Raw genomic sequence first — 13905 nt, forward strand, 5'->3', positions numbered from 1 at the left:
GTCATTTTTGGTATGTACATGCTATGTGTTAGAAATATTGTATAAATGGACAACTTTCTGTTAAAAAAAAAAAAATGCGTTTTAACCAATTCCCGCCCGCTGGCTGTCATACAACGTCCTTGACTTTGTGCGGGGATATCTGAATGATGCCTGCAGCTACAGGCATCATTCAGATTTCAGCGTTTTCAGCCGGCGATTCCCTACACCATAAGAATGATCATAGCGGCTGTTCCACTGCTTGATCGTTCTTACGGGAGGCGAGAGGGGATGTCCCCCCCTCCCGCCGCCCTCCGGTGCTTCTACCGACTCACCACTACGAGTGAAGCCAGGATCTTTTTTATTTATTTTTTTATTTCAGGCTTCCCAGCCTAGAGGTGAGATGTGGGGTCTTATGGATCCCATATCTCACTGTAAAGAGGACCTGTCATGCCATATTCCTATTACAAGGGATGTTTACATTCCTTGTAATAGGAATAAAAGTGGTCAAAAAAAATTTTGGGGGGAAAAAAGCATCAAACTAAAATAAATAAAGTAAAATTAACAATAAAAAAAAAAAAAAATTTAAAGTGTCCCTGTGTGCTCGCATGCAGAAGCGAACGCATACGTAAGTCCAGCCCACATATGAAAACGGTGTTCAAACCACACATGTTAGGTATCGCTGCGATCGGTAGAGCGAGAGCAATGATTTTGGCCCTAGACCTCCTCTGTAACTCAAAACATGTAACCAGTAAAAAATTTTAAAGCGTCGCCTATGGAGATTTTTGAGTAGCAAAGTTTGGCGCCATTCCACAAGCGCGTGCAATTTTGAAAGGTGACATGTTGGGTATCTATTTACTCGGCGTAACTTCATCTTTCACATTATGCAAAAACATTGGGCTAACTTTACTGTTTTGTTTTTTTTTTTAAGCACAGAACTGTTTTTTTTCCAAAAAAAAGGTGTTAAAAAAATTGCTGCGCAAATACCGTGCGAGATAAAAAGTTGCAATGACCACTATTGTATTCTCTAGGGTCTTTGCTAAAAAAACATATATAATGTTTTGGAGTTCTATGTAATTTTCTAGCTAATAAATGATGATATTTACATGTAGGAGAGAAATGTCAGAATTGGCCTGGGCACTCCAGAACGCCTGAAGGTGCTCCATGCATGTTGGGCCTCTGTATGTGGCCACGCTGTGTAAAAGTCTCACACATGTGGTATTGCCGTACTCGGGAGTAATAGCAGAATGTGTTTTGGGGTGTAATTTGTGGTATGCATATGTGGTGTGTAAGAAATAACCTGCTAATATGACAATTTTGTGAAAAAAAAAAAAAGTAAAAAAAAAAACTTGAATTTGCAAAGAATTGTAGGAAAAAATGACAACTTCAAAAAACTCACCATGCATCTTTCTAAATACCTTAGAATGTCTTCTTTCCAAAAAGGGGTCATTTGGGGGGTATTGTTAGGGTCTCAAGAAATTAGATATTGGCACCAAGGCTTTTGGACTCTATAACTTTCACAAAGACCAAATAATATCCACCGATTTGAGTTATTTTTACCAAAGATATGTAGCGGTATAAATTTTGACCAAAATATATGAAGAAAAATTACTAATTTGCAAAATTTTATAACAGAAATGAAGAAAAATGCATTTTTTTACAGATTTTTCTGTCTTTTTTCTTTTATAGCGCAAAAAATAAAGAACCCAGTGGTGATTAAATACCACCAAAAGAAAGCTCTATTTGTGTGAAAAAAAAGGACAAAAATTTCATATAGATACAGTGTTGCATGACTGAGTAATTGTCATTCAAAATGTGAGAGCACCAAAAGCTGAAAATTGGTCTGGTTATTAAGGGGGTTTAAGTGCCCAGTGGTCAAGTGGTTAATATCCATACCATACCTAAAAGGCCTGGTATGAAATTTGGGGGGACCCCCACGCATATTTTTTTTTTTTAATTTTGGTTCGGGGTTACCCTGTGGGGAAATCCCATGCTGTTTTTATGAATGAACTTTTGTATTGCCGGACCGACAATTCATTATAGCCGGCGCTACCGCTAATACTTTTAAATCACTTTTATTCCTTTAGAAATGTCATTTTGCACTTGGACTGTTGTAAACACGGGAAACATGCGCCACTTTACAGGCATACTATAGACACCCCCAGGTACGAAATTTAAAGGAATATTACACTTTTATTGTTTCACTTTAAGCATTATTAAAATAACTGCTCCCGTAAAAACGGCCGTTTTTAAAACTTTTTTTTTGCATTGATACATGTCCCCTGGGGCAGGACCCGGGTCCCCAAACACTTTTTATGACAATAACTTGCATATTAACCTTTAAAATTAGCACTTTTGATTTCTCCCAAAGACTTTTAAAGGGTGCTCCGCGGCTTTCGAATTTGCCGCGAACACCCCAAATTGTTCGCTATTCGGCGAACGGGCAAACAGCCAATGTTCGAGTCGAACTCATGTTCGACCCGAACATAAAGCCCATCCCTACTTATAATGTACTGTTCGAAATCTCACCCCCCTAAATAAAGCCAACATTTACATACAGTATTCATGTTACTATTCTGGATAATCAGTACAACATCTATTGTTGTATTTTGAAGATTTTTTTTTTTTTTTTAAAGCTGATAATTTCATCCCCAGTATTGTGAACAGCAACAAGTTTATCTTCTGGTAGCAGAACTGTTGGGTTTATATTACTTGGAAAATAGTCCACTGAGTTGCATAGTGTACACCAAACAGAGGTCTACAAAGGTCTGACCTTTAATAGTACATTTTCCAAATATGTAGATTTTATGTTTTTGTAATATAAAAATGACATATTTTGCCAGTGGGTGTTTCAGAAAGATCGAATGCTGCCACTTGAAACTCATTCTCTTGTATAACCCCTGAGCTGCATGATGGCCTAACATGACCACTGCACTGCAACCACGCTGACAAGCAAAATCAATGACTGTTCTACACTTTGGCAATTTTCCCTCCCCTCTTCTTCTCCCCCTCTACTCTTCTCTTCCCCCTTTCCTCTTGCCCCTCTCCCTCTTCTTCCCTCCCACATTCCCCTCTCTTCTCCTTCCTCTTCCCTTTCTCCTCCCCCCTCCCCTTTCTCATTCCACTCCCGCCTCTTCTTCTACTCCCCTCTCCTTCTTTTTCCCCTTTCCTTCTCTTCCCCCCTCTTTCTCTTCCCCCCTCTCTTTTGCTTCCCCCCTCTCTTTTGCTTCCCCCTTCTCTCTCTCCTTCCCACTCCCTCCTCTCCCTCTCCTTCTTTCCCCCCTCTCCCTCTCTCCCCCCTGTCCCTCTCCTTCTTTCCCCCCTCTCCCTCTCCTTCTTTCCCCCCTCTCCCTCTCCTTCTTTCCCCCCTCTCCCTCTCCTTCTTTCCCCCCTCTCCCTCTCCTTCTTTCCCCCCTCTCCCTCTTTCCCCCCTCTTCCCCCCTGTCCTTCTTTCCCCCCTCTTCTCCCTCTCCTTCTTTCCCCCCTCTTCTCCCTCTCCTTCTTTCCCCCCTCTTCCCCCTCTCCTTCTTTCCCCCTGTTTTTCTTCCCCCCGTTTTTCTTCCCCCCTGTCCTTCTTTTCCCCCTGTCCCCCCTCTTCCCCCCGTCCTTCTTTTCCCTCTCTTCCCCCTGTCCTCCTTTCCCCTCTCTTCCCCTCTCTTCCCCCTGTCCTCCTCCCCCCCTCTTCCCCCTGTACCCCCCCCTCTTCCCCCTCCCTCTTCCCCCCTGTCCTTCTTCCCCCTCTCCATCTCCTTCTGTCCCCCCTGTCTTTCTTCCCCCTCTCCTTGGCTCTCCTATTTTTCTTTTTAACCATTCAGCTTTCTTTACCACACATTGCATTTATCAGCTATGTTAAGCATTTTAATTAACTGATGCAGTGAAGACTCTTGATCAAGCAACATTTTTATTTCCCATTGGGGATGTCATATCTAAAACATATCCATTGCAGCCTAATGAGTCTTTCTGTAAATCCGGTCATGTAGCTGGTGTGCGTACACCTAAATCCTATCGACCTGTACAAATGTGTGGCAGAGGTTTGTACTGTTGTGGTGGACAGGATCACTGCCTTACACCCCTTCTTCTGAGCAAATTCAATGACTGTCCTGCACAAGACTTTAGCAATACCCTTGCCTCGGTGGCTTTGGACCACAAACATTCTTTTGAGCTCTGTGTTTTTCTCTCCTCCGGGTAGATACGAGGGTATAGCAGCCACCATCCCCACAAACTCCCCATCAGACTCCACCACCCAGTAATTGTACCCTTGCTGCTGGAGATAATATTTTGGGATGTCTTTCATGTCATCGGCCAAAGCGTGTGCGGCATAGCCATAGAAGAACTTTCTTCCACACAGCCAAAGCACAGCCAATACAACAATCACATCCAAGATGGCCAGAAGAATGGAGCCAACGGTGACCAAAGGGAGCAGAAATCCAAGAATCATGAGGAGCCAGTTGTGAGGTTGCCTCAAAGCATGGTAAAAGGTACTGTACGCATGTTCATGACATCCTTCAATAAAGAGGTTTTTGACTGCTGGAAAATCTGAGGGCTTGTATTGTCGTACAATAAGTGTTGGCATTGTGTCCCTGAAACAAAATAGATGTATAATTCAATTCAAATTTTCAACATGTTTGAAATATGTTGGTTGGGAACATCAGCAGAACTTATTACTCGTTAATTTTGCCACATATATTTTGTTTTACAGTACAAGTTAAAACATTGCAAAGGGGAGTGTTTCCAAATTGCCTGAATGCCATACATCAGAGGTCTCCAAACTGCTGCCCAGGGGCCAGATGTGGCCCTTTGCTTGCCTTTATCTGGCCCTTGGAGCACTATTGCACCAACTGGCACCAATGATGGTCTACCATTCCTCCTATTGACACCATCAATAGGGCACTATTTTTATCCATTAATACCAACAATGGGGCACTATTTTTTTCCCATTGATACTAACAAAGGGCACTATCCTCCAATGATGATATTCCTCCTATTTCTAACCAATGATGGAGCACTGCTGCCAGGGCATTTTCTACTCCCACTGGCCACAGTCCGGCCCCCTCAAATGCCTGAAGGACAGTAAACTGTCCCTTTGCTTAGAAAGTTAGGAGACCCCTGCCATACAAACTGCTTTTTCAGGAGCCAAATTCTTTAGAGTTAAGAACATCAAAAAGTTTTTGCATGATTGCCCCCCTCCCCCGTCATTTGGTGTATCAGTGCCTAAACTGTACCGAATAAGCCCTTGTGGTCCTCATCAGGAAAAACATAGCATTAGGAAGCCAGGAGCTTATCTTCAAGCTGGAGAACGCAACATCATGACTGGAAATCCCAATGTGTTCCAAGCTGAGGTTCACCAATAATGTCAGCTCAGCCCTGGAGCTCTGCAATGATATTCTACATGGGCAAATTCTTGTGGACAAATATAAATGAGCTTGCTGAACAACCCCTTCCAACATGATGGGTATTGCAGTGAAGGAGGGTTGGTGGGATTGTTGTCTAAAAAAGTTTCCTGCATCCCTGATGGCCCTGATCCAGCAGCTTTAGGCTCAGAAGATACATTGTGTTGTGTTGATATTTTGAATATTTGGCAGTAACGAGGAAGATAGGTGATTCACAATTGGGTCTAAGTCACACGTCCAAATGTAGACTATATTGTTGGTGTAGTCCTCTCAGACTTTCACTAGTTTCAATGTGTCAGTGGCTAAACTATACTGAATAAGTCCTTATGGTTTTTACTCGGTACTTCAGCAATAACACAGCTTTAGGAAGCTAGAAGCGTACCTTCAAGCTAGAGCACACAACATTGTGACTGGAAATCCCTATTACTTTCAGTTTAGACAAAACATAAACAAAGGTATTGCATAGAGTACATTTTTTAAATAAAAAAAAATATCTAGAGCTTGTGGGAACTTATTAGCCTAGCTTGAAATTTCTGTTTATTTTAGGTCATTTCTATAGATACAAGCGACAAACCTGTTTAACGTGTTGGTCCAGTCCTTTTTGGTATTGTCTTCTTCTTCTTGAGAGTTGAAATTTTAAATTGAGGCTTTCAGAAAAAAAGTGACGGTAGTCTTACACAGGGTGGACAGCAGTCCCATGGACTAGATCTGACCTGTCCTATTTTCCTCTGACATACTGTAATCGTTCAACCTCTATGAATTATTTACCATCCTGATAAGTTTGCCAGGATTTGGTCTCTCAGTTAATAATTAGCTAATAAATCTGGTCCAGTTCAAGAGCTAGACATAAGCACTCTATTCTATTCTAAGACGGCCTTATAAATTCCTTGAGGTACATCCTAAGTTTAGACGCCATAAAAACTGACAAATAAATTGCATCATGAGTGAGTGGCTGCAGTTAATTTTATAAGGATTTAAAGTTAATATGTAAATGTAATACATGTTTGAAGGAAAACAATGCAGTCTCATAGGTTCTATTATTCCACTGTCGTAACAACATTATCCAAAACCAGTAATACTGGACCCTTCCGAGAGTATATGTAAAGTATGTATGCTCCCCCCCTCCCCTTTCTCTCCCCTCTCTCCCCCCTCCCTAGAGTATATGTAAAGTATGTATGCTCCCCCCTCTCTCCCCCCTCCCCCCTCCCCTTTTTCCCCCCCTCCCCTTTTTCCCCCCCTCCCCTTTTTCCCCCCCTCCCCTTTCTCCCCCCCTCCCCTTTCTCCTCCCCTCTCCCCCCTCCCCTCTCTCCCCCCTCCCCTCTCTCCCCTCTCCCCCCTCCCCTCTCTCCCCCCTCCCCTCTCTCCCCTCTCTCCCCCCTCCCCTCTCTCCCCTCTCTCCCCCCTCCCCTCTCTCCCCCCTCCCCTCTCTCCCCTCTCTCCCCCCTCCCCTCTCTCCCCCCTCCCCTCTCTCCCCTCTCTCCCCCCTCCCCTCTCTCCCCCCTCCCCTCTCTCCCCTCTCTCCCCCCTCCCCTCTCTCCCCCCTCCCCTCTCTCCCCCCTCCCCTCTCTCCCCCCTCCCCTCTCTCCCCTCTCTCCCCCCTCCCTAGAGTATAGGTAAAGTATGTATTCTCCCCCCATACATACTTAAATCAATTTGGCTTAAATTGATGAAGACATTTTATTTTGTACATTTTTTTTTTTTTTTTTTTTATTGGATGTGTTTTTATAGAAGAAAGTTTTCAAAATTGTTGGTCTTTTTTTTTGTTTATAGTGCAAAAAATAAAAACCACAGAGGTGGTCAAATACCACCAAAGGAAAGCACTATTTGTGGGAAAAAAAGGGACATAAATTTTATTTGGGTACAGCGTAGGATGACTGCACAATTGTCAGTTAAATTAACACAGTGCCGTATTGCAAAAAATGGCCTGGTCATGAAGGGGGGGTAAAACCTTCTGGGGCTGAAGTGATTAAATGTACCTTCCAGAGTATATTGGACCTATATAATATAGGAACCAGTTAATTGGCCAACGTGTTTCGCTGGTAACTAATTCATCAGGACCGCAAATCCTCTTAAAGGTACTGTAAAGAAACATGTGATACGTTAAATGGTAGCCTGCCAGGCCTGTGGGGAACAGAACCAGATCCTCCTGCGTTATCCTTCTACTTGAGAAGGTTTTCCAGGGTGCAAATCACTTATAAATATAAGGGGTAAGTAGATTCTTTTGATACACAAAAGGCAGTGAAGTCCAAAATAGGAGCCACTTTTCACCCGGCATAGCATGGCTCATCTCAAAACATATGCTGTGCTGGGTGAAAAGTTTAGCATATAGAAGCTTGGGTCATCTTCATAACTGAACCCACCATAGCTACTGCCTATCTGCTTGTCACCATGCAGTATGCTCCTGCTTTGGACTTCACTGCCTTATAGGGATCATAAAAATCAACTTAACCCTTATATTTATGAGTTGTGATTTTCACCCTGGACAACCTTCTCAAGTAGGGGATAATGCTGGAGGATCTGGTTTTGTTCCCCACAGGTCTGGCAGGCTATCTACCATTAACGCATCACATATTTCTTTATAGTACAGTGGAACCTTGCATTACAAACGTAATCCGTTCCAGGAGAATGCTTGTAATCCAAAGCACTCACATATCAAATAGAGTTTCCCCATAGAAGTCAATGGAAACAAAGATAATTTCTTCTGCATTGACTTCTATTGCATGTGGCCAGAGGTGGAGGGGGCGCTAGAGAGCCTCGGAAATACTCAGGGACTTGGCTGAACTCGGAAAGGCTTGAAAACATTCAGGAACAGAGTATTACCATTCCGAGTGTCACCGGCGCCCCCACACCTCTGGCCAAATGTGGTACTGCACACCCCATTAGCTTAAATCCTGCTCGTTTTGCGAGACAACACTCGCAAACCGAGTCAGGATTTTTTATAAAAAAGTTGCTTGTCTTTCAAAACGCTAGTTAACCGCATTACTCATAAACCAAGGTTCCACTGTACATTTTAGAGGCTCTGAGGCCCTGATGAAGCTAGGTTAACAGTGAAATGCGTTGGGAAATCAACCGGCTCCCAAGGAGCCGGTTGATGTTTATTTATGCAGCTCCGTAATTTGTGAATATGTTTTTAGAACTACAGTAGCTTTTTAACATACAGTAGGCTACGGAGAATGGGACAGAGAAGGGTGGCCCAATCAGCTGTTTGACTTAGAATTGGAACTGCAAGCCAGCCAAATGTGGTAGCTATTGTCTGGAAGATCAATCATTTATATTTCTTGCCATAATTTTGTCATGCTTCCATACCTGGCTTCAACTTTTTATTACCAGCAATAACAATATTGGATGGGACCTTCCTAAGCACGCATATACCTCTTTCAATTTGTCATTTCTATTGTTATTTAGTTAATATTTTCATTGTGCACACCCAGTGTTTATTTACCTGGCTTTAGTTTCAAACTACCAGCAGGAACTATATTGGATGGGTTTTTTTAAACACGTATATATCTTTTTTTTTTTATCTTTTTTTTATTTTTATTATGATTTAGTATGAGTAAGCTCATTATGCACATCTAGCACCTTAGTACGCTCGTTTGTATTTGTTAATCAACAGCTGTCAAGACTTGTTTTTAGGCACTTTGCACCTTATATAGTAGCCAGGATACCTACAGGGATCAGTATAGCACACAGCACTTATTTATATGAGTATTTTTTTTTTATGTTCAGAGTATTGTGATAATAGCGCACCTTCTTTTTTTTTTTTTTTTTTTTTTTTTTTTTTTTTTTACTAAAACATTTTTATTTGCTATTGGGGATGTCATATCTAAAATATATCCATTGCAGCTTAACCAGTCTTTCTGTAAATCCGGTCATGTAGCTGGTGTGCGTACACCTAAATCCCACCGACCTGTACAAATGTGTGGCAGAAGTTTGTACCATTGTGGTAGACAGGATCACTGCCTTACACCCTTTCTTACGAGCAAATTCAATGACTGTCCTGCACAAGACTTTAGCAATACCTTTGCCCCGGTGGCTGCGGATCACACACATTCTTTTGAGCTCTGTGTTTTTCTCTCCTTCGGGGAGAAATGAGGGAGTGGCAGCCACCATCCCCACACACTTCTCATTAGACTCCACCACCCAGAAATTGTACCCTTCCTGCTGGAGATAATATTTTAGGATGTCTTTCGTGTCACCTACAAAGTGTGTGCGGCATAGCCATAGAAGAACTTTCTTCCACACAGCCAAAGTACAACCAATACAACAACCACATCCAAGATGGCCAGAAGGATGGAGCCACCAGTGACCAGAGGGAGCAGGAATTCAAGAATCATGAGGAGCCAGTTGTGAGGTAGCCACAAAGCTTGGTAGAAGGTAGTGGATGGGTGTTCTTGACATCCTTCAATGAAGAGTTTTTTGACTGCTGGAAAATCTGAATGCTTGTACTGTCGTACAATAAGTGTTGCCATTGTGTCCCTGAAACAAAATAGATGTCCAATTCAATGCTAATGTTCAACATGTTTTAAATGTGTTGGTTGGGCATATCAGGAATAGGTAGGAAGGTCAACTTAGTACTTATTGATTTTGCCACATACATATATATATATATATTTTTTACAGTACAAGTTAAAGCATTGCAAAGGGGAGTGCTGCCAAAGTACCTGAATGCCATACACCAGAGGTTTCCAAACTGCAGCCCGGGAGCCAGATATGGCCCTTTGCTTGGCTTTATCTGGCCCTTGGGGCACTATTCTACCAACTGGCACCAATGTCCATCAAACGGGCACTATTTTTTCCATTCATACCAAAAACAGGGCATTATTTTTCCCATTGATATCAACAACGGGGCACTATTTTTCCCATTGATACCAACAATGAGGTACTATTCCTCCCATTGATACCAACAATGGTGCACTATTGCTCTCATTGATACCAACAATGGTGCACTATTGCTCTCATTGATACCAACAATGGTGCACTATTGCTCTCATTGATACCAACAATGGTGCACTATTGCTCTCATTGATACCAACAATGGTGCACTATTGCTCTCATTGATACCAACAATGGTGCACTATTGCTCTCATTGATAACAACAATGGTGCACTATTGCTCTCATTGATAACAACAATGGTGCACTATTGCTCTCATTGATAACAACAATGGTGCACTATTGCTCTCACTGATACCAACAATGGTGCACTATTGCTCCTATTAAAACCAATGATGGAGCATGATCATGGACATTTCTTACTCCCACTGGCCAGAGTCTGGCCTCCCTAATGCCTGAAGGACAGTAAACAGGAAAATGTGGAGACTTTAGTCATACACACTGCTTTTTAGAGCCAAAATATTTAGAGTGAAGTTTTTGCACGATTGTGGTGAGAACTCCTACCACTGGACTGCATGTGACAAAAACTCAGACCACTCAATCCAGGCATTTGGGATGAATTATCAAAGAATAGCACCTTTTATGGCATAGCTTTAAACCAATCTATTGAATAAAAATGGCCCCTGTGTTATATGGTGCATCAATGCCTAAACCATACTGCATAAACCCTTGTTGTTCTCATCAGGAATAACATAGCATTAGGAAGCCAGGAGCTTATCTTCAAGCTGGAGCACATAATATTGTGACTGGAAATCCCAATGTTTTCCAAGCTGAGGTTCACCAATAATGTCAGCTTGGCCCTGGAGCTCTGCAATGATATACTACATGAGCAAATTCTTGTGGACACCTGACCATCACATCTAAATGAGCTTGTTGAACATCCCGTTCCAAAATGATGGGTATTACAATGGAGTAAGGTTGGTGGGGTTGTTGTCTAAAAAAGTTTCCTGCCTCTCTGATGACCTTGAGTCAGTTTTAGGCTCAGAAGATACATTTCCAGAGCTAGTGTTGATATTTTAAATATATGAACAGAATATTTGGCAATAACAAGGAAGATAGGGGATTCCCAGTTGGGTCTAAGTCACACGTCCAAATGTAGACTATATTGTTGGCGTAGTCCTCTTGGATTTTCACTAGTTTTTAGTGTACCAGTGCCTAAATCATACTGAATAAGTCCATAGGGTTGTTGCTCTGTGTTCCAGCAATAACATCTTTAGGAAGCTACCGTAGAAGCTTACCTTCAAGCTAGAGCGCACAACATTGTGACTGGAAATCCCAAATAATTTCACTTTAGATAAAACTTGAACAAAGGTGTTGCCTGGAGTACATTTTTTTTTTTAAATAACAGAAATATAAAACTCTGGGGAACTTATTAGCCAGCTTGAAATTTGTTTATTTTAGGTCATTTCTATAGATACAAGTGACAAACATGTTTACCTGTTGATCCGGTCCATTTGGTATCTTCTTGTGAGTTGAAATTTAAATTGAGGCTTTCAGAAAAGTGACGGTACACAGGGTGGACAGCAGTCCCATGGACTAGACCTGGTCTGTGCTATTTTCCTCTGACATACTGTTACCATTCAACCCCTCTGAATGATTTACCACCCTGATAAGTTTGCCAGGATTTGGTTTCTCAGTTAATAATTAACTAATAAATCTGATCCAGATCAAGAGCTAGACATAAGCACTCTATTCTAAGATGGCCTTATAAATTCCTTGAGGTACATTTAGGTTTAGACGCCATAAAAACTGCCAAATAAGAAGCCATCATGAGTGAGTGGCTGCAGTTTATTTTATAAGGATTTAAAGTAAATTTGTAAATGTAATAAATGTATGAAGGAAAACCCAATGCTGTTATATAGGCTCTATTATTCCACTGTTGTAACAACAAAACCCCCACCAGTAATACTGGACCCTTCCGAATAGAGTATGTACAGCATGTATGCTCCTTTCCCCTCCGCCAATGACTAGGTCCCAAGCAATAGCACACAAGGATGAAGGTGTGTGCTAAGTATAATGAAGCATACAGTGGGTATAGAAAATAATCCCCCCCATTTAAAATAATCACATTTTGTTGCTTTGCAGCCTGAAATAAAGACAGAAACAGTTTTTATTTTATCCAGCTGTATTTACTCAGTGCAACTTATAACATCTAAGTGAAAGATCTAACCCCAAAATGTCAGAAAAAATAAAATGATGGTGACCGTTTGCGGACTGCAGTCTTCAAGTTGTTCCACAGATTTTCAATGGGGTTTAACTCAGGGCTCTGACTAGGCCATGCAAAGACATTCACCTTTTTCTCCTTCATCCACTCATTGTGCTCATTGTTGCTGTGTGCTTTGGGTTATTGTCATGTTGGAAGGTAAACTAAGGGAGCTATAGAGGAGGTGTAATTCTTATGGGTAGAGCTCCAAAGGGATAAAGCTAAGGGGAAAATAATACTGGGAGTATGCTATAGGCCCCCTAACCTGAGGGGGAGGTGGACCTCCTATCACAATTTGGATTAGCAGCAAGCATGGAAAGTGTTATCATAATGGGGGATTTTAATTTTCCAGATATAGACTGGGCGGAGGGAACCACGCATTCTTCTAAGGCTCGCCAGTTCCTAAATGTCTTGCAGGATAATTTCACGGGTCAGATGGTAGATGCACCAACTAGAAGTAAAACGTTACTAGATCTACTGATTACCAACGATACAGACCTGATCACGGATGTGGAAATACGGGGCAATTTGAGATGGTGAAGGTATTGAATGTATTCTTCTACTCAGTCTTCACGAGTGAATCGGGGGGCTTCAGTAACCAAAACTGCAGTGTTTATCCTCATGACACAACACAGGAAGCACCTCCATGGCTAACAGAGGACAGAATTAAAATTAGACTTGGGAAACTTAACATTAATAAATCACCGGGATGGATGGCTTGCACCCGAGGGTACTTAGGGAACTCAGTCAAGTAACTGCCAGACCATTGTTTCTAATTTTTACTGACTGGAATGGTACCAGCAGATTGGAGAAAAGCCAATGTAGCACCAATATTTAAAAAGGGCCCAAAATACATCCCTGGGAATTACAGACCAGTTAGCATAACATCAATAGTATGCAAGCTCTTAGAGGGGATGATAAGGGACTATATACAAAGTTTTAGTAATGAAAACGTTATCATTAGCAGTAATCAGCATGGATTCATGAAGAATTATTCATGCCAAACCAATCTATTAACCTTCTATGAGGAGGTGAGTTGCCATCTAGATAAAGGAAGGCCCGTAGACGTGGTGTATTTGGCTTTTGCAAAAGCATTTGACACAATTCTCCATAAACATTTACTGTACAAAGTAAGGTCCATTGGCATGGACCATAGGGTGAGTACATGGATTGAAAACTGGCTACAAGGGTGAGTTCATAGGGTGGTGATAAATGGGGAGTATTCGGAATGGTCAGGGGTGGGTAGCGGGGACCCACAGGGATCTGTGCTGGGATCAGTCCTATTTAATTTGTTTATAAATGACCTGGAGGATGGGGTAAACAGTTCAATCTCTGTATTGGCGGACGATACTAAGCTAAGCAGGGCAATAACTTCTCTGCAGGATGTGGAAACCTTTCAAAAAGATCTGAACAAATGAATGGGGTGGGCAACTACATGGCAAATG

General features: G+C 42.0%; 1 protein-coding gene and 1 pseudogene across 1 annotated transcript; both read right to left on the minus strand.

Annotated features, from left to right (window-relative positions):
- Positions 1-3860: 3860 nt before the first annotated feature.
- On the minus strand, positions 3861-6132 carry LOC141124170 (probable N-acetyltransferase CML1). The gene is made up of 2 exons (XM_073612247.1): positions 5941-6132; positions 3861-4556 (listed from the first exon to the last, which is right to left on the minus strand). Exon 2 carries the CDS (start codon positions 4547-4549, stop codon positions 3878-3880), a length of 672 nt encoding a protein of 223 aa, XP_073468348.1. The 5' UTR covers positions 4550-4556; positions 5941-6132; the 3' UTR covers positions 3861-3877.
- A 2113-nt stretch (positions 6133-8245) lies between these two features.
- On the minus strand, positions 8246-9856 carry LOC141124169 (N-acetyltransferase 8-like; annotated as a pseudogene).
- Positions 9857-13905: the final 4049 nt, after the last annotated feature.

This window comes from Aquarana catesbeiana, linkage group LG01, assembly GCF_042186555.1.
Source record: "Aquarana catesbeiana isolate 2022-GZ linkage group LG01, ASM4218655v1, whole genome shotgun sequence".
Lineage (NCBI taxonomy): Eukaryota > Metazoa > Chordata > Amphibia > Anura > Ranidae > Aquarana > Aquarana catesbeiana.

Bases quoted from the DNA above. Each gene is read 5' to 3' on its own strand.
- LOC141124170 (XM_073612247.1), bottom strand. From the start codon at position 4,549: ATGCCAACACTTATTGTACGACAATACAAGCCCTCAGATTTTCCAGCA.